Source organism: Arachis stenosperma, chromosome 5 (assembly GCF_014773155.1).
Source record: "Arachis stenosperma cultivar V10309 chromosome 5, arast.V10309.gnm1.PFL2, whole genome shotgun sequence".
In the NCBI taxonomy this organism is placed as follows: Eukaryota; Viridiplantae; Streptophyta; class Magnoliopsida; order Fabales; family Fabaceae; genus Arachis; species Arachis stenosperma.
The window spans coordinates 46,505,456-46,528,812 of NC_080381.1; the positions used below are offsets into that span (position 1 = coordinate 46,505,456).

Below are 23,357 nucleotides of genomic sequence, written 5' to 3' on the forward strand. Positions count from 1 at the left end.
GGGTTCAATCATCAAAACATGATCAAAGATCGATGAAAATACAATAGTAAAAGGTCCTATATATAGAAAACTAGTAGTCTAGGGTGTACATAGATGAGTAAATGACATAAAAATCCACTTCCGGGCCCACTTGGTGTGTGCTTGGGCTGAGCAATGAAGGAATTTCGTGTAGAGACGTTTTCTGGAGTTAAACGCCAGCTTTTAATCCAGTTTGGGCGTTTAACTCCCAATTAGGTGCCAGTTCCGGCGTTTAACGCTGGGAATTCTTGGGGTGACTTTGAACGCCGGTTTGGGCCATCAAATCTTGGGCAAAGTATGGACTATCATATATTGCTGGAAAGCCCAGGATGTCTACTTTCCAACGCCGTTGAGAGCGCGCCAATTGGGCTTCTGTAGCTCCAGAAAATCCACTTCGAGTGCAGGGAGGTCAGAATCCAACAGCATCTGTAGTCCTTTTCAGTCTCTGGATCAGATTTTTGCTCAGATCCCTCAATTTCAGCCAAAAAATACCTGAAATCACAGAAAAACACACAAACTCATAGTAAAGTCCAGAAAAGTGAATTTTAACTAAAAACTAATAAAAATATAATAAAAACTAAACTAAAACTACTAAAAACATACTAAAAACAATGCCAAAAAGCGTACAAATTATCCGCTCATCAGTGATCTGCTACTTGATTTTCTGTCCCTTTTCTGTCTCTTATTTCTATATCAAACTCCTGCAGAAGCAGCACCCATCTGATAAGTCTGGGTTTTGAATCCTGCTTTGTGAGTAGATATTTAAGAGCAGCATGATCAGTGTACACAATCACTTTTGATCCTACTAAATAGGATCTGAATTTATCAATGGCGTAAACCACTGCGAGTAGCTCTTTTTCTGTGGTTGTGTAATTCTTCTGTGCGTCATTTAAGACACGGCTAGCATAGTAAATGACGTGCAGAAGCTTGTCATGCCTTTGTCCCAACACTGCACCAATGGCATGGTCACTGGCATCACACATCAGTTCAAATGGTAATGTCCAGTCTGGTGCAGAGATGATTGGTGCTGAAACCAATTTAGCTTTCAGGGTCTCAAATGCCTGCAGACACTCTTTATCAAAGATAAATGGCGTGTCAGCAGCTAGCAGGTTGCTCAGAGGTTTGGCAATTTTTGAAAAGTCCTTTATAAACCTCCTATAGAATCCCGCATGCCCCAGAAAGCTTCTGATTGCCTTAACATTAGCAGGTGGTGGTAATTTTTCAATTACCTCTACTTTAGCTTGGTCCACCTCTATTTCCTTGTTCGAAATTTTGTGCCCAAGGACAATTCCTTCAGTCACCATAAAGTGACATTTTTCCCAGTTTAAAACCAGGTTAGTCTCTTGGCATCTTTTCAGAACAAGTGCTAAATGGTTAAGGCAGGAACTGAATGAGTCTCCAAATACTGAAAAGTCATCCATGAAGACTTCCAGGAATTTTTCCACCATGTCAGAGAAAATTGAGAGCATGCACCTCTGAAAAGTTGCAGGTGCATTGCACAGGCCAAATGGCATCCTTCTGTATGCAAATACTCTAGATGGGCATGTGAATGCCGTTTTCTCCTGATCCTGGGGATCTACTGCAATTTGATTATAACCTGAATATCCATCCAGGAAGCAGTAGTATTCATGACCTGCTAGTCTTTCTAGCATCTGGTCTATGAATGGTAAAGGAAAATGATCCTTTCTGGTGGCTGTGTTGAGCCTTCTGTAATCAATGCACATACGCCACCCTGTAACTGTCCTTGTAGGAACCAGTTCATTTTTTTCATTATGAACCACTGTCATGCCACCTTTCTTAGGGACAACTTGGACAGGGCTCACCCAGGGGCTGTCAGAAATAGGATAAATAATCCCAGCCTCTAGTAATTTAGTGACCTCCTTCTGCACCACTTCCTTCATGGCTGGGTTCAGCCGCCTCTGTGGTTGGACCACAGGCTTGGCGTCACCTTCCAATAGGATCTTGTGCATGCATCTGGCTGGGCTAATGCCCTTAAGATCACTGATGGACCACCCAAGAGCTGTCTTGTGTGTCCTTAGCACTTGAATTAGTGCTTCCTCTTCCTGTGGCTCTAAGGTAGAGCTTATAATTACAGGAAAGGTATCGCCTTCTCCCAGAAATGCATATTTCAAGGATGGTGGTAATGGTTTGAGTTCGGGTTTTGGAGGTTTCTCCTCTTCTTGAGGGATTTTCAGAGGTTCTATTATCTTCTCTGACTCCTCCAAATCAGGCTGAACATCTTTAAAGATGTCCTCTAGTTCTGATTCCAAACTCTCAGCCATATTGACCTCTCTTACTAGAGAATCAATAATATCAACACTCATGCAGTCATTTGGGGTGTCTGGATGTTGCATTGCTTTGACAACATTCAACTTGAAATCCTCCTCATTGACTCTCAAGGTTACTTCCCCTTTTTGAACATCAATGAGGGTTCGGCCAGTTGCTAGGAAAGGTCTTCCTAGAATGAGAGTTGCACTCTTGTGCTCTTCCATTTCCAGCACCACAAAGTCAGTAGGAAAGGCGAATGGCCCAACCTTGACAATCATGTCTTCAATCACGCCTGATGGGTACTTAATGGAGCCATCAGCAAGTTGAAGACATATCCTGGTTGGTTTAATTTCTTCAGTTAAACCAAGCTTTCTGATGGTAGATGCAGGTATTAGGTTGATACTTGCCCCAAGATCACATAAAGCTTGCTTGGTACAATTACCCTCTAATGTGCATGGTATCATAAAGCTCCCAGGATCTTTAAGCTTCTCAGGTAAGCTTTTCAGAATGACTGCACTGCATTCTTCAGTGAGGTAGACTTTTTCAGTTTCCCTCCAATCCTTCTTATGACTTAAGATCTCTTTCATGAACTTAGCATAAGAGGGTATTTGCTCAAGTGCTTCTGTAAACGGAATCTTTATTTCAAGAGTCCTGAGATAGTCTGCAAAGCGGGCAAACTGCTTATCCTGTTCCGCTTGGCGGAGTTTTTGAGGATAAGGCATTTTGGCTTTGTATTCCTCAACCTTAGTTGCTGCAGGCTTATTGCCTATAGAAGTGGGTTGGGAAGCCTTTTTAGAAGGGTTATCATCAGCACTCGTAGGTGACTTATCCCCCACTGGCAATTGAGTGCCAGAGGTGGGAGATGGAGTGGCGTTAGACGCCATCTCCTTGTTGGTTACTGGTGTTTGAACGCCAGAACCATGTCCCTTTTGGGCGTTCAACGCCAGATCCATGCTTGTTTCTGGCGTTGAACGCCAGGAATTAGCATGGTCTGGGCGTTCAGCGCCAGCTTTATTCCTTTCTGGGCTCTGATTGTCCTCAGAGGGATTTTGAGTATCCTCTTGTCCATTTCTTGGTTTCCTGCTGCTTTGAAGTGAGGTGTTTAATGTTTTCCCACTTCTTAATTGAAATGCTTGGCATTCTTCTGTTATTTGTTTTGACAGTTTCTTTTCTGTCTGCTTTAATTGTACTTCCATGTTCCTGTTAGCCATTCTTGTTTCCTGTAATATTTCCTTGAATTCGGCTAGTTGCTGAGTTAGAAAATCTAATTGCTGATTGAATTCATTAGCCTGATCCACTGGACTGAGTTCTGCAGTTACTGTTTTAGCTTCTTCTTTCATAGAGGATTCACTGCTTAGGTACAGATGCTGATTTCTAGCAACTGTATCAATAAGCTCTTGAGCTTCTTCAATTGTTTTTCTCATATGTATAGATCCACCAGCTGAGTGGTCTAGAGAAATCTGAGCTTTTTCTGTAAGCCCATAGTAGAAGATGTCTAATTGCACCCATTCTGAAAACATTTCAGAGGGGCATTTTCTTAGCATCTCTCTGTATCTCTCCCAAGCATCATAAAGGGATTCATTATCTCCTTGTTTGAAGCCTTGGATGTTTAGCCTTAGCTGTGTCATCCGTTTGGGAGGGAAATAGTGATTCAGGAATTTTTCTGACAGCTGTTTCCATGTTTTTATGCTGTTCTTAGGCTGGTTATTTAACCACCTCTTAGCTTGATCTTTTACAGCAAATGGAAACAGTAATAGTCTGTAGACATCCTGATCTACTTCCTTATCATGTACTGTATCAGCAATTTGCAGAAATTGTGCCAGAAACTCTGTAGGTTCTTCATGTGGAAGACCAGAATACTGGCAGTTTTGCTGCACCATGATAATGAGCTGAGGATTCAGCTCAAAGCTACTAACTCCAATGGAGGGTATACAGATACTACTCCCATATGAAGCAGTAGTGGGGTTAGCAGATGACCCCAGAGTCCTCTTGGACTGTCCATTCACACTTACTTCCATAATGGAATACAAGTTGAGAATTTATATGTTGAGAATTATTTATTTTATAGTAATGGAATAACAAAAAAATGGGATATAAATATAAAAATATTTTGAAGATATTTTGTGAAAGAAAATTATATTTTTTTTAATATAAAAACGAAATAAATAAATGAAAGTGAAAATTTTTGAAATTAAAAATTGAATTTTTAATATAAAATTTTCGAAAAATGTAGTTCAAAATTAGTTAGAAAATAAATTTTTTTTTGAATTTTGAATTTTATGATGAAAGAGAAAAACACACAAGAGACACAAGATTTAAAATTTTTAGATCTAATGTTCCTTGTTTTCGAAAATTTTTGGAGGGAAAACACCAAGGAACACCAAACTTAAAAATTTTAAGATCAAGACACAAGAAAAACCCAAGAACACCTTGAAGGTTCACAAGAACACCAAGAACAAAAGAAAGAACACCAAACTTAAAATTTTTAGAAAATCAAGACAAGTTTTCGAAAATTTAAAGAAAGATTAACAAGAAAACACCAAACTTAAAGTTTGGCACAAGATTAAATTAAGAAAAATTATTTTTGAAAAAGATTTTCAAAAGTACTGGTGCTCCCTTATCAAGAATATAAACCAATGCTTTAGCCAATTGGGAATAAATATGACACTTGATGCAGATATTCCAATTAGTGCTTTAAAAGGAACACAAGTGAAACAAGAAAAGACACAAAGCAAGAAAAAATCAAGATCAAACAAGAAAAATAAGCAAGAACAACTTGAAGATTAATAAAGAACAAAAATCACAAGTCGAAATTTTTAAAGAAAAATATGAGATATGCAATTGACACCAAACTTAGAACAAGACACTAAAACTCACGAAAATTAGCAATTAATTAAGAGAAAAATAATAAATTTTGAAAAAAAATTTTTGAAAAGAAACTATCCTATCAAGATTTAATGACTCTATAGCAATAAAAACAAGAATAAAAATAAAAACAAATTATTCCTAATCTAAGAAATAAAATAAACCTTTAATTGTCCAAACTCAATAATCCCCGGCAACGGCGCCAAAAACTTGGTGCACGAATTTGTGATTCGCACAACTAACCAGCAAGTGCACTGGGTCGTCCAAGTAATACCTTACGTGAGTAAGGGTCGATCCCACGGAGATTATTGGCTTGAAGCAATCAATGTTTATTTTATTTGTCTTAGTTAGGATGTCACAAAATTGTTTGGATTACTTGAACAATAGAGTTATTTGTTTATGAAGGATTGTGGAATATATTGGAATAATAAAGAATACTAGCGTTACTTGTTGTGCAATAATGGAGAATATGTTGGAGTTTTGGAGATGCTTTGTTCTCTGAACTTCAACTCTTCCTTGAGATCCTCTTCTCACACGCAAGGTCTATCCATGGCGAGCTCTATGTAGGGTGTCACCGTTGTCAATGGCTACTTCCCATCCTCGCAGTGAAAGCTAATGCTCACGCACTCTGTCACAGTACGGCCAATCACCGGTTGGTTCCCGCTTCCTACTGGAATAGAATCCCTCTTTTGCGTCTGTCACTAACGCCCAGCAGGTTGCAAGTTTGAAGCACGTCACAGTCATTCAATCCTGGAATCCTACTCGGAATACCACAGACAAGGTTTAGACTTTCCGGATTCTCATGAATGCCGCCATCTATCTAGCTTATACCACGAAGATTCTGTTGGGGAATCTAAGAGATATTCATTCATTCTGATGTAGAACGGAGGTGGTTGTCAGGCACACGTTCATGGATTGAGAAAGGTGATGAGTGTCACGGATCATCACCTTCTCCACAGTTAAGCGCGAATAAACATCTTAGATAAGAACAAGCGTGTTTGAATGGAAAACAAAGGAATTGTATTAAATCATCGAGACGCTGCAGAGCTCCTCACCCCCAACAATGGAGTTTAGAGACTCATGCCATCAAAAGTATGTAATTCATATCTGAAAATGTCATGAGGTACAAGATAAGTCTGTAAAAGTTGTTTAAATAGTAAACTAGTAACCTAGGTTTACAGAAAATGAATAACTAAGATAATTGGTGCAGAAATCCACTTCTGGGGCCCACTTGGTGTGTGCTGGGGCTGGGACTAAAGCTTTCCACGTGTAAAGGCCTTTCTTGGCGTCAAACTCCAGGTTATGACGTGTTTTGGGCGTTCAACTCCGGATCATGACGTTTTTCTGGCGTTTTACTCCATACAGCAGCATGAACTTGGCGTTTAACGCCAAGTTACGTCGTCTATCCTTGCGCAAAGTATGAACTATTATATATTGCTGGAAAGCCCTAGATGTCTACTTTCCAACGCCGTTGAGAGCGCGCCAATTGGACTCCTGTAGCTCCAGAAAATCCATTTCGAGTGCAGGGAGGTCAGGATCCAACAGCATCAGCAGTCCTTTTTCAGCCTAAGTCAGATTTTTGCTTAGCTCCCTCAATTTCTGCCAGAAAATACCTGAAATCACAGAAAAACACACAAACTCATAGTAAAGTCCAGAAATATGATTTTTGCTTAAAAACTAATATTATTTTACTAAAAATTAACTGAAACATGCTAAAACCTACATGAAATTACCCCCAAAAAGCGTATAAAATATCCGCTCATCAGCGTCCTACATTGTGTGGCACTGGAGGTCACCTGCTTGGTCAGTTTGACGATGATGATAGTGACACCATTGAGGATTCTGATTAGTTATGTCATATTTTTATCTCCAGTTTGAACTATGTAACCTTATGTACTTAGCATCTTAGTGAGACGTCTATCTTTATGGTTTTGTATAACGTTATTTTTATTTGTACTTGGTAGATAAACCGGTTTGGACTTTTATTATGCGCATTCTTAATGATACCAAAGTAAATCAATCAAACATCTTAAATAAACGCAATTTATTAATACGAAATTAGCGCATTAAATTAACATGTTGGCAGTCATCGACTTAACCAACCATAGATGGCTACAAAAAAATAAAACTATGTAGACGACATCATAAACAGCATGATCTCTAGGCTGACCCTCCACCAGTCTGTCTTCGCTGGTCACAGTTCCTCCGCGTATGCCCAGGCTGACGGCATAGCCCACATCGCTTAGGTAGGTTCTCCTGAGACTGATCCATACTACCACGAATCCTGGTTGCCCTTGGACGACCTTCCTTTGCACGCCTCAAATCAGGGTCAGGAATGACAGTGGGCCCAGCATATGGAGGCCACAGTCCTTCAGGGATAGGTGGAAAAAACCCTGCTTGTAAACGTTGAACACCTCACTCATACGATATACCTCGTGAACATATGATGCCCAATTAAGGCGGGAGTATGCGCAACACGCAATGGCATGGCAACAAGGATAATGCAGCGCCTGAAAGTGTCCACAGTCGCAACTGTTTTCTTTAAGGGAAACTCTATAGCTACCCAGCGAGAAGCTCCCGGTTGGTGTTGTCTCGGCGACCGTGTACTCGGATTGATGCCTGTCATACAACATCACCGTGAAGCACCTAGAGTCTCTTATATTCCGATCAATAGCCTTGACCAAGGCCTGACAAAACTCCTGCCCAGATCCGACTTGTGCCTCTGCTGTCTGTCCGCGGACCACAAATAGCTGAGCAAGCCTCCCGTAGGTTGACTTAGCCAAAGCTGTGACCGGGAGGTTGCGAGTTCCCTTTAACACGGAGTTTACACATTCACTGATGTTGGTTGTCATGTGCCCGAACCGTCGACCACTATCCTCATGTTGGGTCCATTTGTCGTACTCCATCCGGTTGGCCCAATCACACATTGCTGGATTCTCAGTCCGCATGATGTCAAACCAGTAATAGAACTCTGCTTCAGTCTTTGCGTAGGCAGCATTCACCAGCATTCTCCTTAAGTCCTTACCTTTGAACGTAAGGGCAAAATTGGCTGCCACATGCCGAATACAGTACGCTCGGAAAGCACGGGGAGGGAGCCACCCATTCTCTGGTGCCTCAAGCGCTACCTTGATCCCATTATGCCTGTTGGAGATAACAAGGATACCCTCCTGAGGAGTTACATGCTCTCGTAGGTTGGACAAGAAGAATGACCACGACTCTGCATTCTCTCCCTCCACAAGGGCAAATGTTATCGGTAGGATGTTCGAGTTCCCATCCTGTGCTATCGCCAACAGCAGCGTCCCTCCATACTTGCCATACAGGTGGGTACCATCAATACTGACAAGGGGCTTGCAATGCCGGAATGCCTCAATGCACGGTGGAAATGTCCAGAAAAGTCGGTGAAAGTACACCATCGACTCGTCAACCTCACCACGAAGCCGAACGGGAGAGGTCTTCAACACCGTGATTGTTCCGGGCATTGTTGACTGGACCCCTAACATCCAACGTGGCAGGTCCGCGTACGACTCTTCCCAATCGCCATATATTTGTGCCACTGCCTTCTGCTTGGCCATCCAAACCTTCCTGTAGCTAGGCCGGAACCCGTAATCAGCTTCTGTAGCTTGTTGCAATACCTTTACCGTAACCGCAGCGTCTGCCCTAACCAACGGAAGAATCCTCGCACAGATAACGTGGTGATCCAGCTGACGGTGATCACTCGAAATAGAGGTTGCCAAGCATGTGTGTGGCCCGTTGTACCTCCTAACCTCCCAAGTGCCCTTGCGTGCACGCAGGGCTACTTGAATCAACCAATTACAACCCTTCCCGAATTCCTTGCATTTTCCATGATACTTCAGATGATCTGATTCGATGACTCTGTACTCAACACCTCGGCGGATGCTATAGTCCTTCACACTCAGCACAGCTTCATCTTTGTTCTGAAATGATTGCCCGATCTGAAATTCTGTAGAAGTGCCCCCGACTGTGTTACCGCCTTCCTCTTGTTGAGCCAGAGCATCCAAGTTTAGTGTGGAGAAGTGTGGAGGGTACTGCTGAGAAGCAGAACTTGAAGGCATATGCTGCGTATGTGGATTTGCACCTGTGTCATCGTCGTTGTCCCCTACAATATCAACAGGCTCCTGGTCAGAGTCATCGTCACACATTGCATTCTCTACTCGATCGGGTCCAACGAAGCCTTCCATATAAGTTAACAGGCCAGCCCCAGTGGCGACATCGTGAGGAGGCTCAACGACTGCTGCATTCTCCAAAGTTACAGAACCAACAACCTCTGTTCGGTCTAAATCAGCCGCGAATGAAGGGGATGCTACTGGTGGATGATACGGTCTGACCGTAGGCATCGAACTAGATGCACCTCCGGCGGCAGTCGAGCCAGGAACTGGAGCGGATGCCCCAGAGCTTTCAACACCGACCTCCAACTTCGCAAACAACTCATGGATTCTGATCTCCGGAAAACTCCTTACGCAATGGAACAAAACCCTAAGATCTTCATCAGCCTTAACCACAAAGGTATCATACTTAACACCGGTCGAGACAACTGCGATGGGGATCTTGTAGTATAGTTTCTTCACCCACTTGCTACCAAACACGCCAAGCTTCTGCAGGATGCTGTTCTTCAAATCTGATAAGGAGCTTGACGAACTGATGAAAACACTCAGTGGTTCTCTATCAGTGAACTTCACACCCTCGCTTTTGCTTTTTTTAATTTTGCCACAGCAATGCACTAAGGCTAGAAAACTCTCTCCCTCACTTGCCATTGTGAAATGATCTCTTATGGAGCTTGAATCACTCACATATATATAGAGTTTCCGTGGCTGTAAACCGTGGGAACCTTCAGGGTTTTATGCACATCACTCCTCCTTCATAAACCGTGGTAGGCCACAAAGGTTTATATTCATAGTGTTTTCTTCATAAACCGTAGTAACCTACCACGGTTTATGCTTGCCATGCATTGCTCCTAAACCGTTGGGACCTTCCACGGTTTACGTTTAAACTCAAAACCGTGTTAACTTCCCACGGATTATATAGAATTGGTTTTGCACATTAACGTAACAGGATTCCATTTTATGTATTTGGGTAAAGATTTGAAGCAGTTTATTTATTTCAGTAAATTGCCCTACAATTTATGTATGAGTGAAGTAAAATGAGGAATCTTTAATTTTGTGGAAGATATATATTTATTTTAGGGTAATACACCTCCATAAACTAAAGAGAGATGGATTTTACCTGAATTTTCAAATCAAATTTTATTACGTGTATATTTTAGAGTATATTTTTATATAAATTAAATTGATGTAACTCGATTTAGGTACATAAATAGTAAATCGAATTGATCAAATTCGAATTACTAGTGATAAAGGTAAATTGAATTGACGTGATTCGATTTAAGATGGATGTAAATTTACTTTAAGGTAAATCGACCTTACCAAATTCGATTTGGCATGCATATACTTAGATACATGTAATTTGAAGCGGTTAAATTTGATTTATGTGCAAAATGCACGAATTGTATAAATCGAATTCATAAAATCCAATTTATTATATTTTGATACACCAACAATTATATCTATATAGAGCTAATGCTAAATCGAATTCAATTAGTTCGATAATACGAGTCTATAAAAAGAATTGTATATTATAAAGTTTAAATTTTTTTATTATGTATAGATTATTATAAATTTTATTATGTATAAGTTAGTAATGAAAAAAAAATGCATTACAAATATAAGTTACTTTTCATACTATATTGATAAAAATTGTACTACTGACTAATTTAGTATTTTTTTTGCACTATAAATTATATCTAAGAATTGATATTTGATTATTATTAATATATTTTTAAAAATATGTATTTAACTTTTAATTTTATTTCTATGATTTTATATTTTTATTTAATTATAACCGAGACAATCGGGTAAATCAATGACTCACCGGTTGAACCAGTAACCCAGTAATCCAATCGTATGACCGGATCAATTACCAATTCAGTTCTGACAGCTACGCTTTAACACATATATTAGGAGGGTGCTTTTTTTATTGCTGCCTTTCTTATAATAAGCAGGTTGCCAACCAAGATTTTGGATACAAAATCTCCTTTTAAGATGCTTAATAGCTCAAAGCATGATTATTCTCTTTTAAAAATTTTTGGCTGTGCTTGTTTTTCACATTTAAGACCCTTTAATAAACAAAAACTAGATTTCAGGTCTTAGTTATGTGTTTTCTTGGGATATGCTCCTCAATCAAAGGTATCTAAATGTCTTACTAAAAATGTTAGAATTATTATAGCTAGAAATGTTATTTTTGATGAAAAATCTTTTTCTTACTCTTCTGAATTCACTATTTTATCTTCTCCTATGAATCATACTAACAATTATGCACTTCCTTCCAATTTTGATTCATATCATCCTATTTTCATTTCATGATACATGCTCAAAAAGACAACTGGGACATTCTAAGACAAAAGGGCAGAACAAGAATTTCACACTTTTAGAGGACCCCATCACTAGAGCACATGCAAAAAAAACTCAAGGAGAGCTTTAGAAACTTGACAATACTTATGCATAAGGAGTTACATCAAGTTTTAGCCAAGGAAAAATGGACAAGACCTATTGGACTAAGTCAGGATAGCAAGAAACCCAATAATACTTTTCAAATTCAGTGGAAAGCATAATTTATCATTGAATTTTGAAAGTTTAGGCCTTTGTTTTAGTTTATTTTGCGGTTAAAGTTTGTTAGAAGATTTGTACCATTTACACAGCTTTTGATAAATAAATTTTCCGTTGCTTTTAGCAAGTTTTTATTGTGTGATTAAGTGAGGTGAATGATTTGCTTTGCTTGTTGCATGAAGAAGATTGAAGAATCCAACACTAAGGTGATTTGTGTGGTGGTTCCGTTTAGTTTTCATCCATCTAATCTAAGTTGTCAAGGAAAGGTTCTTTGAAGGTCTAGTAGGGAGCCCCTTCCGATGACGTAGGTTGCTAAGAACAGGTTTCTTAGAGGTCTAGTAAGGTTATCTATCTTTTTATGTTTCCGCTGCGTTCTTTTGGGTATACCCTTTACTAAATAATCCTTATCTATTGTGATAAAACCTTAATCCCTAATCAATTTCTTATCATCTGGTATCAGTTACAGGTTGTAGATAAATTCTTATTTATCTGCACGTTCCAAGATTCTTGCTTAGTCTCTTTATTTTTCTCTTTAATTTTTGCAGATTTACTTCAGTTGCTTAAAAAAAACGAAAATTTCTTCCTTGAATTCCGTTGCTACAATTTTCATATATTAAAGTTAACATCTGCAAAAAAAAAAGTAAAAAAAAAAACGTAAAAAGAAAACAAAATTTCGAATTTTTTCACCTTTGTTTTAGCTTTCCAAATTTACTTTGGGTTCCAGTTAGGATTCAATTTTACTAGTTTCTGTCATCTTAGTATCACTTTTTGTTTTTCTTCCTTTATTACATACTTTGATTGTCTTCTTATCAAGTTGAACATCTCTATCATTCAGATTATCTTAGTTTGGTGTCTCAATTCCTCATTTTCTGAAGTGTAACTTATTAAAGCAATCCAAGATTGGAAAAAGACAAGAGTGGTGAGCTCAATAGAGGGTAAAAAGCCAATATTAGGTGTAAACACGAGTGTCCTACTCCGAGTGATACACGTGAGAAGAGTGTTGTGAGGTCTTTTCTTTCACAGGTTCATTGATGGCTAATGATGTTGAGAATTATTGTCGGTCTAGAATTATTTAAAATAAGAATCACTTCGTTAATAGCATAGTCCAAACCAACAATGAACTCTCACAATTAAAGTTTAAATCAAAGATGTCACAATTCAACACAAAATAATCGGGAGTTTTAAATCCCGGGTCGTTTTCCCTAAGAGTTACAATGAGGTACTCAATTATTGGCTATGAGGAATTTGGGGGTTTTGATTATAAGAGAAAAGAAATTAAAATGACAAATAATTAAATGGAAAGCAAGTAAAAAAAATAAAAATAGAAATTAAATAGCAAAAAGGGCTCTTGGCAAGAATTGGGGAATTAAGGATTCCTATCCTAGTTATCGACTACAAACATGGTAATTGTGTAGAAGTAATTCCAATTAGTCAATCCTAACATCGAGAATTAGTCAAAAGGGTATAATTGATCTCAATCCGCAAGTCCTTGCCAACTCTATTAATGGAAGGCTTAGAGTTAGTGGAAACCAAATCAACTAACAATCCTCATATAATGTAGAATGGATATCCACCACTCAAGTTCACCCAATTACCCAATTTTCCAACCAAGAGTGTGAAAAACTATACAAAAATCCAACCAAGCATTTTATCAAACACTTGGAAGGTACAAAATAAAATCATGGTAAAATGACAAGAAATATAAATTCCACAACTACCAATTGCAAGAAAACAATAATAACAACTAAATTGAACAATGAGAAACATAGAACATGAATTGCATTAATTGAAATTAAAAGTAATAAAGTGTCATAAACATAAAGGAATAAAATAAAAGAGATGACAAGTAGAAGTAAAGAACAAAGATGCAAGAAAAAATAAATGGCAAAGAAAACTAAATGGAAACAAGAATTAAGCCTAAATCTAAGAGAGAACTAACCTAATCTACCCTAATTCTAGAGAGAAATGAGAGGTTCTCTCTAGAATATAACCTAAAGCATGTTTCTAATCTATCCTAATTGCCCTCCACTTGACATGGAGTGATGCCCCTTTGATATAGAACTCAATCAGCTTTAGAAAGTCCCAAAATAAGGCTCTGGAGGCTCAGAAATCGCCCCCAGCGATTTGCATTAATGAGGTCACGTGCTGGGACTTATGCGTACGCACAGACGTGTGCGTACGCACAGACGTGTGCGTACGCACACTTGCTGATCTTTCACTTGTGCGTGCGCACATATTGTCATGCGTGCGCACACATGGTGTTGTGCTTCTTGTGCGTACGCATAGCAGGTTGTGCATACTCACACATGGCTGTGTGCTTCTCCTTTGATTTCTTCATGTTTTTTTCCTATTGCACGCTTTTCCTCCACTCTCATCAAGTTGTTCCAACCTATTATACCTGAAATTACTCATCAAACTCATCAAGACATCGAATGGAATGAAAGTAGAATAAAATTGGTTAAATTAAGCACAAAATAGTATGTTCACAATTAAGCTCAATTTAGGGAGAGAACACAAAAGTATGCTATTTAGATGGATAAATATGGGTTTATATGATGAAATCCACTCAAATCAATCCAAAATTTATCGTCAAATATGGATTCATCAGCTAACAATGAAGGAAATCCTGATCCACAACTAACTTTCTGCATCGACGCACTTGCTGGTGTAGTCGCGAGAATTGAACAGCGTCATGATGAGATGGATTCCCAAATCAATTCTTTCTCCCATGGTCGAAGAGCGCGGTCCCAAGAATCTGTTCATAATCGTTCTGTGGAGTCTGAGGAGGAGACTTCGCCCAAATCCTGATGTCATGGACTACGGGAAGATGTTGATAGTAACCTCAATGCTATCATGATGCGCATCCCATAATTTAAAGGCAGAAGTGACCCTGAAGCTTACCTGGAATGGGAACGAAAGGTGGAGTGTAAACCCTGCTAAATAAGTAAATTATTAGCCAATAAATTAATTTTTAATAAGAAAATTAGAAATATAAATCTTATACTAAAATAGGATAGAGCTCATTAAAACTAGAATTTTGACACAAATTCTAAAAATTTTGGCCCAAAATTGGGCCAAACAGACCGAACCAGTCGAACCGAACCCGTGGGCCCAACCAATCCACTCATTTAAGTGAGCTTCAGCTCACTTATCCCTCCTCTGCATGCAAAGAATGCTGAAGCTCAGCACAAGGGAGAAGAAGTTAATCAAATTCACAAAAACCCTTGATTTCATTCAAATTCATGTAACTTTTTATCCGGGATTTCGATTGTCGCACCGTTTGTGGCCACACATTCGCATCGTCGAGCTCTTCAAAGTCCAAAAAATTGTAAGGTAAGAAAGTCATATTTTCTTCCTCAATTTCCACATTCCCAGTTTTGAAATTCATGAGTTATAATGTTGAAAATTGTTCAATTTTGGTGTTTAGGCTCAAATTAGCTTGAGGAGAACGTTAATTCTTGCTTCTTGGTGCTTGTGTAAGGTGAGAATCCTAGAACTCTAGCTAATTCATTGATTTTGTATTTTGGGTATTGAATTTTAGGAATATGTTTGTGATAATTATGTTAGGTGCATGTAAATATGTGATGTGAGGCAATTGGATATGTTGGGAGCTCAATTGGAAGCTTGAAGTGAGATCTAGTTGCTGGATTTTGGTGTTTGAGGCTTACAATTTTCTTTGTAGGTTGCCTTTGGGAAAATACATGAAAATCGGCCAAAGTTTGGTTTAGGTTTCACGTATGTAATATATAACATTCTATGAAGACTTAGGCCAGTTGACTTTAAGATAGGAATGAATGTATGAGTATATAAATTGATTAGTGCTTAATGATAAGTGTTAAGTTTTGGCTTAATTGTTGCTATTGGAGTTTAAAAGTTGGACTATTGAATGATGAATTATTGATGCTCGCAAAGTGAGAAAAAGAATGAACATGAGCTTGTGGTGGTATGTTGGTGAATGTTGTGACTAAAATCAAAATATTTTGGTATGTGATCATGTATAAATTGATGTAAAACTGTTTGAAGTAGGTTGTGGATGATCTTGGCAAAACAAATGATATGTGGTTGTGTTTATTATATGTAATAAAAGTATGACTTGAGTTTAGTTTGATGAAAATTGAGATATGGTAGGCTTGGAAGGAATATTGTGGTGATGGCAAGGTTATGTTGTGTTGGTTTTGGTATATGGTATATTAGGTTTGAGTTGGTTTCTTTAAGAAAATTGAGGTTTTGAACTTGGTGAAAAAATAGTTTTTGGCCAAACTTCGGCGAGCCATAACTTGCCTTCCGGACCTCCAAATGATTTCAAACTTGTTTTGTATGAAAATTGGGTTCATAAAGTTTATGCCGTTTGAAGAATGGATGAAAAACGTTTTAAGAGCAAAAAGTTATTCGCGTCGGAAGTTTGGGGTTTAAAATGGTGAATCTGCAGATTTCAGACTTAGTAAAATTTTTGGTAAAATGTACGCCCATGCGTATACGTGATATGATACTTTTGTGTACGTGGAACCCTCATTCGCATGTGGTGGCTACTGCCTCCCATGCATGCGTACGCGAACAAGCCAATGCGTACGCGTCATGGGCAAAACTTGCACGCCTACGTGTACGCGTGGCTGACACGTGCGCGTGGCCTCTGTTTTCTGCAAAACTGGATTTTGTGTTTTTAAACAAAATTTTAAACTTCTAAACCTCTATTTTCATTCTTTTAGTTATATAATATAATAATAAGCCTAGTAGTTAGTTGAAGCTAGGAAATAGAAGTAACTTGGGGATGAAGTAAAGGTTAAAAGTGATGAGTTGTTTGAGGAAGATGTGTGTGTATGATGGCTATATATTGCCATGGCTATGATGAATGATTATGTAATGAATATGAATGGTTATGAATATTATGCGGCTTATGAATTTAATGTTATCTGAGATACGAGTTTCCCTGGGTACAGAGCCGTGGCTTGCCACCACGTGTTCCAGGTTGAGACTTGATACTCTATTGACCTTACGTCGTAAGGGTGACCGGGCACGTATAAATTCCTGAGAATGGATATCCCCCATTGAGTAAGTTATATATGAATGTATGAATGTATGAATGAAATGAGAAAAAGCTATGCATAGACTCATGGGGATGCGCAACGAGGGACAGTCTAAGGGTTTCGGACTTGTTGGGTTGGCTGGATAATCGACAGATGAGCCTCATCAGCCATAGGATAGGCATACATCATGTGCATTATGTTTTTTTGTTTGCTATGCATTATTTGGGAGTGCCTAATTGTATATATTTTGTTAATTGCTATATTTGTTACTTGCACTACTTGCCTCCTACCTATGCTTGCAATTGTCTGTTTGTCTGTCTGTGAAAACTCACTGGAGACAGAGGAATGGAGGAAAGGTGGTCAATGTAAGGTTAAGATTAAGTTAAGCTGAGTTTAGATTTTCCTTAGAACACCTACCCCTTTGTGGTTTCTATTTAGTACTTAAGGTTTATAATCTGAGTGTCGGCGTTCTAGGATTGCCTCTAGAATTCCCAAGACCTTATATATTATGTTCGTGGTACCTTTACCATGTTGAGAATCTCCAGTTCTCACCCACACTGTGTTGTTGTTTTCAGATGCAGGTCGAGAGGCTCCTCGGTAGGCGTCTGGACTTCTGTAGCGGTGCGGTTTTCTGGGTTTTCTTTGTATGTATAGTTTATGTTTATATATGTACTTAACTCTCCGAACAGCTACTTTATTTTGTTCCTCTTAGAGGTTTAAGAAGAGTTAAAGTTTTATCTTTATATTTTGGGTATTTTGGGATATGTACATATGTATGTAAATATTCTTCGGCCAACCTTAGTTTCGCAGGCTGAGTCAGGAGCTTGTTATATTTTTGTTGTCTCTCTATTCCTATTACCTATTTAGTTATGCTTTTAAACCTTAGTTTTCTTCACACGTAAGTAATCTCGTTTCTTGAGCATTGCGCTTTTTATTTTGCGATTTCGTTTTTACCTATTTTTCAAGGCTCCTAGTTTATTATATTCTTTCTCCTATTATATGTATGTATTTTATTTTGGAGGTCGTAGCACCTCGCCACCTCTATTTTACGTCCTAGGTATAAAGCTCTGTGTGATAGGGTGTTACATGGAGCTCCTTTTTCAATGTCACAACTACTCTGATGTGAAAAAGGTAAGACCAGCGACTGTGGAATTCTCGGATTATGCCCTTGTCTGGTGGGCTGAGCTGGTCAAAAAGAGAAGACAGAATGAAAAACCACCAATTCAATCTTGGGAGAAGATGAAGAAGGTCATGCGACAACGGTTTGTCCCTTCTTACTACTACTTGGAGCTACATCAACGGCTCCAACGGTTATACCAAGGTTCTAAGTCTGTGGAGATCAAGATGCTGCTAATCCAAGGAAATATTGAGGAGGAGTCTGAGGCTTTTATGACATGTTTCTTGAGTGGGTTGAACCGAGATATTGCAAATACTGTTGAATGTCACCCATTTATGAATATGGAAGACCTGGTGAATCTGGCTATGAAGGTGAAAAAATAGCAAAAGGTGAAAAGGCTGCATACTTCTTCCAACCCTACTTCAAGGTGGGATTCTAGAGGTGCTAATTTCAGGAAAAAGACTGGATCCAAACCTATCGAATCGAAGGAGAAGCCTATAGACCAGTACAGAAAGACGCACACGCCTAATTTCACTTCTAAACTTCCTGCACGACATCGTGATATTACCTGCTTTAAGTGCCGCGGATTAGGCCATTATGCTTCCAAGTGTCCAAATAAAAGGACCATGGTCATTAAAGCGAATGATATTTTCTCAGAATATGATAACTTAGATAAGTATGAGGACATGCCAGATGCGGATGATGCTACAGATACTTCTGATATCGTTGAGTATGTTGTTAGTGGAGAGGCCCTTGTTACTAAGCGAATCTTAAATGTACAAGTTAAGGACGATCATTTAAAGTAGCATGAGAAAATCTTTCATACAAAAGTTTTATTGGGAGGCAAGGTTGGACTCATGATCATTGATGCTGAAAGTCATACAAACATTGCTAGCTCTACATTGATCACAAAATTGGGATTAAAATTCACCAAACATCCTAACACTTAAAAACTAGAGTGGCTAAGTGATGTTGGTGAATTGAAGGTTATGAAGCAAGCCCCGTATAGTTCTCTGTTAGGAAATATAGTGATTAGATACTTTGTGATATAGTTCCCATGCAGGCTTGTCATCTACTCCTAGGACATCCATGGCAGCATGATAGGAGGGTGGTCTATGATGGTTTCACAAATCGATACTCCTTTACCAACTTTGGAAAGAAGATTACCCTTGCATCTTTATCCCCTAAAGAAGTTTACTTGGAGCAATAGAGCATGCGCGAATCCACAAAAGTGTCTTTAGGATGTGAGAAAATTGAAAAATAAGAGGGTAAAGAGAGGGCTTTGAGAGAAGAAAAGAGTGATAAAAAAAGCTAGGGTTTGAGTGAAATAGAGAGTTGTAAGAGAGAAAAATCTTTAGAGAGTGAAAGTGCTCACAAGATGTTTTTTTTATGCAAAAGAGAGGGTTCTGAAGCATGCTAGATTAAGGAAAAAAACATTAGTATTAGTGAGATTTAGAGAGTCTTTACTATCTACCATTGAAACTAACCATGAACTGCCTAGTGATTTTATTTCACTTTTGCAGGAATTTGGAGATGTCTTTCCGGAGGAGATGCTCCCAGGTTTACCCTTGTTACGAGGCAACGAGCATCAAATTGACTTTTTCTCCGGATCAAGTATTCCTAATCGACCAGCTTACCGGACCAATCCTGAGGAGGCGAAGGAACTACAACGGCAAGTTGAGGACCTTTTGGCTAAGGGTTTTGTGAGAGAAAGCATGAGTCTTTGTGTTGTTCCGGTACTGTTGGTGCTCAAGAAGGATGGCTCATAGAGGATGTGCGTTGACTGCAGAGCTGTAAACAAGATTATGGTAAAGTATCGCCATCCTATTCCTAGACTTGATGATATGCTTGATGAATTGCATGGTTCTGTTATTTTTACTAAAATAGATTTAAGGAGTGGTTATCATCAAATACGAATAAAACTTGGTAATGAATGAAAAACACCTTTCAAAACTAAATATGGTTTGTGTGAGTAGTTAGTTATGCCATTTGGATTGACTAATGCACCTAGTATATTCATGAGATTAATGAACCATGTTTTGCGAGAATTTTTAAGTAAATTTGTAGTTGTTTATTTCGATTATATCTTTATCTACAGTAAATATCTTAATGATCATATTTTGCATGTTCAATCTATTTTAGAGGTACTTAGAAAGGAAAAATTGTATGTTAATCTTCAAAAGTGCTCGTTCTATCTAAGTAAAGTCGTGTTCTTAAGTTTTGTGAAAAGTTTTGAAGGGATTGAGGTAGATGATGAAAAGGTGAAGGCTATTAGAGAATGGCCCACACCTCAAAGCGTCTCTGATGTTAGAAGTTTTCATGGTCTTGCGAGTTTTTATAGGAGGTTTGTTAAAGATTTTTTCACTATTGCTGCTCCTTTAACTGAAATCATCAAGAAACATGTCAGCTTTAAATAGGATCAAGAACAAGAACTTGCCTTTAACACCTTGAAAGAATTATTGTGTTCTGCCCCCATTCTTATTTTACCAGATTTTTCAAAAACTTTTGAAATAGAATGTGATGCTTCCGGGATTGGTATAAGAGCTATTTTGATGCATTAAAAGTAAGCCATCGCCTATTTCAGTGAGAAGTTGAATGGAGCCCGTCTCAACTACTCAACTTGTGATAAAAAGCTTTATTCCTTGGTGAGAGCTTTGAAAGTGTGGCAGCATTATTTGCTACCTAAGGAATTTGTGGTGCATACTAACCATGAATCCTTCAAACACCTGAAGGGCCAACGAAAGCTGAACAAGAGACATGCAAAATGGATAGAATTCCTTGAATCCTCTCCACACATAATTGCCTATAAGAAAGGTAAAGAGCATGTGGTTGTTGATGCATTATCTAGAAGGTATTCCTTAATCACAACCCGTACTTCTAAGTTGTTAGGTTTTAACTGTATGAAGGAATTATATGCAACTAATTCTAATTTTACCTCTATCTATGCTACATGTGAACACGGTGCACATAACAAATTCTATAAGCATAATGGTTTTCTTTTTCAGGGTAATAGGATTTGTGTACCTACTTGTTTTATTAGGGAGCTACTTGTTCTAGAATCACATAGTGGAGATTTGATGGGTCATTTTGGTGTGCATAAGACTTTGGATGTTTTATCTAAGCATTTTTACTGGCCCCACTTGTGTAAAGATGTTGAAAAGTTTTGTGCCAAATACATTGTATGTAAACAAGCTAAATCTAACTCATTACCACATGGCTTGTATACTCCTTTACCTGTTCCTGTGCATCCATGGGTTGATATTTCTATGGATTTTGTTCTTGGTTTGCCTAGAACTAGGAGAGGTCGAAAAAGCATTTTTGTTGTGGTAGATAGATTTAGTAAAATGACTCATTTCATTGCTTTCCATAAAACTGATGATGCCACAAATATTGCTGACCTATTCTTTAGAGAAGTTGTGCGCTTTCATGGTGTTTCCCAAACTATTATTTCTGATCGTGATGTCAAATTCTTAATTCACTTTTGGAAAATTTTATGGAGAAAGTTAGGAACAAAATTGTTATACTCAACTACTTGTCACCCCTCAAACTGATGGTCAAACTGAAGTGGTAAACAGGACATTAGGAACCTTATTGCGTCCTGTTGTTGGTAAGAATTTGAAAACCTGGAAAGATTGTTTACCTTTTATTAAGTTTGCTTATAATAGAAAAATCCATTCTTCCACTAGTTTTTCACCCTTTGAACTTGTCTATGGTTAATCCTCTAACTGTCTTGGATTTAATACCTTTACCTTTGAGTGATCTAGTTAGCTTAGATGGAACAAGCAAGGCTGAGAAGGTTAAAGCAATACATGCAAAGGCTCGTGACCTAATTGAGCGGAAGAATAAAGCTATGGCTGAAAGGATTAACAAGAGCCGAAAGCATGTAGTCTTTGAACCCAGAGATTGGGTTTGGATACATTTGAGGAAGGAGAGATTTCCTACTCAAAGGAACTCTAAACTTGATGCTGAAGGGGATGGTCCATTCCAAGTGCTTGAGAAGATCAATGATAATGCCTACAAGATTGACCTACCAGGTGAGTATAATATCTCTGCTACCTTTAATGTTTCTGATCTCTCTCTGATAAATCAACATTTTATGGTATTTATTTACTCTAATTGGGTGAATTTTATCAACTTTTCCTACATTTATTCAATGAAATAGCATAGTTTCATGATTTCTTCCTAAATTCTGCTTGAAAGTGAAAACATGCTTTTTGGGCCTTTTAATTGTTAAATTCTATTCACTTTAATCCCATTTGATGCCTTAATGTATTTGTTAAGTGATTTCAGGTTTTCAAGGCAAGTATGGGTTGAAGAAGTGAGAAAAGGAGCATGCAAAAGGGAAGAAACCATGAAGAAATGGAGTTTGGACATTCCAGCATCCGTGCGTGTGATGTGAGCGGAAATTGGTGAATTAAAAATTATTAAAATGGTTGCGTTGTAAGTATAGTTCTTAACTCACCAAAATCTGCCTATCAATTTAAAATGTGTCACAGAAAATTTAAATTAAAAATTACTGGGAGTATGAATCCCAGGTCGTCTCCTAACGAGTTACAGAAAGTGTGCTATTTTATTAACCAGAGGTTTTCAAAGAAGTGAATTTTGTAACAGGAAAATTTAAAGTTAATAGAATTGAATAATGTAAATAAAAAGCCTTGACTGGGAGTTGATCAGTTAGAATCTCTAATGTTGCTGGAATTCTCTCAGAGTAATTGATAATTAAAGATTGGTTTGTTTAATTATCCCTTACTAAGTAAGGGAAAGTCGAACAAATTGGAATGCTATGTCTGTTCACAAGTTGCAATTCAATTAATAAAAATGAGTTGGTATTAGTGACTATAGAGCAATCCAATAATTATCCCAATTACAAATTCTCCTTCAATCCTTCCAACTCAAGAGTTCCTTTCAATCAACTCCCCATCAAGTGAGGGGAACTACTCGCTCATTGTAAATAACAAATCCATAACATATGAAAAGGAATTAAAAGAAGACATGATTATTGGAATGTAAAATGGATTAAAATGAAAGGAATAATTCTCGTATTAAATAATCATAAAAATATTTAAATGATAAAATTGAACAAAGCAAAGAACATGGAAGAATAAAACCAAGTTAAGAAAACGAACTAGAGTGACGAAGTCTTGATGAGGCAATGACTCTTCTCAATATCCTAATGCCAAAAATAGTAGAAAAATAAAATCCTAAAAGTATCAATTGTTTTCAGAGAAGGAAAACCTAGAGGAGGAGTAAAACTAGATCTAAAAACTCAAAACTGTGTAGAATGAATGTTGTCTTTGTTTCTGCATATTCTCTGGTTCTAGTCTGCTGTTCTGATAAACCCCATTTGTAGGGTTTATCTTGTATTAATTTTAGGGGATTTTATAA

General features: G+C 38.0%; 1 protein-coding gene and 1 pseudogene across 1 annotated transcript; one reads left to right on the top strand and one right to left on the bottom strand.

Moving 5' to 3' along the window:
* Window positions 1-7,469: 7,469 nt before the first annotated feature.
* LOC130980764 (uncharacterized) lies at window positions 7,470-9,923 on the bottom strand. Its single transcript, XM_057904412.1, has one exon. It carries the CDS (start codon window positions 9,921-9,923, stop codon window positions 7,470-7,472), a length of 2,454 nt encoding a protein of 817 aa, XP_057760395.1.
* Window positions 9,924-17,941: 8,018 nt separating this feature from the next.
* Window positions 17,942-22,294, top strand: LOC130980765 (uncharacterized; annotated as a pseudogene).
* The last annotated feature ends 1,063 nt before the right edge of the window (window positions 22,295-23,357 follow it).

Excerpts from the sequence above, each read along its gene's own strand:
- LOC130980764 (XM_057904412.1), bottom strand. The coding sequence starts at position 9,923 with ATGGCAAGTGAGGGAGAGAGTTTTCTAGCCTTAGTGCATTGCTGTGGC.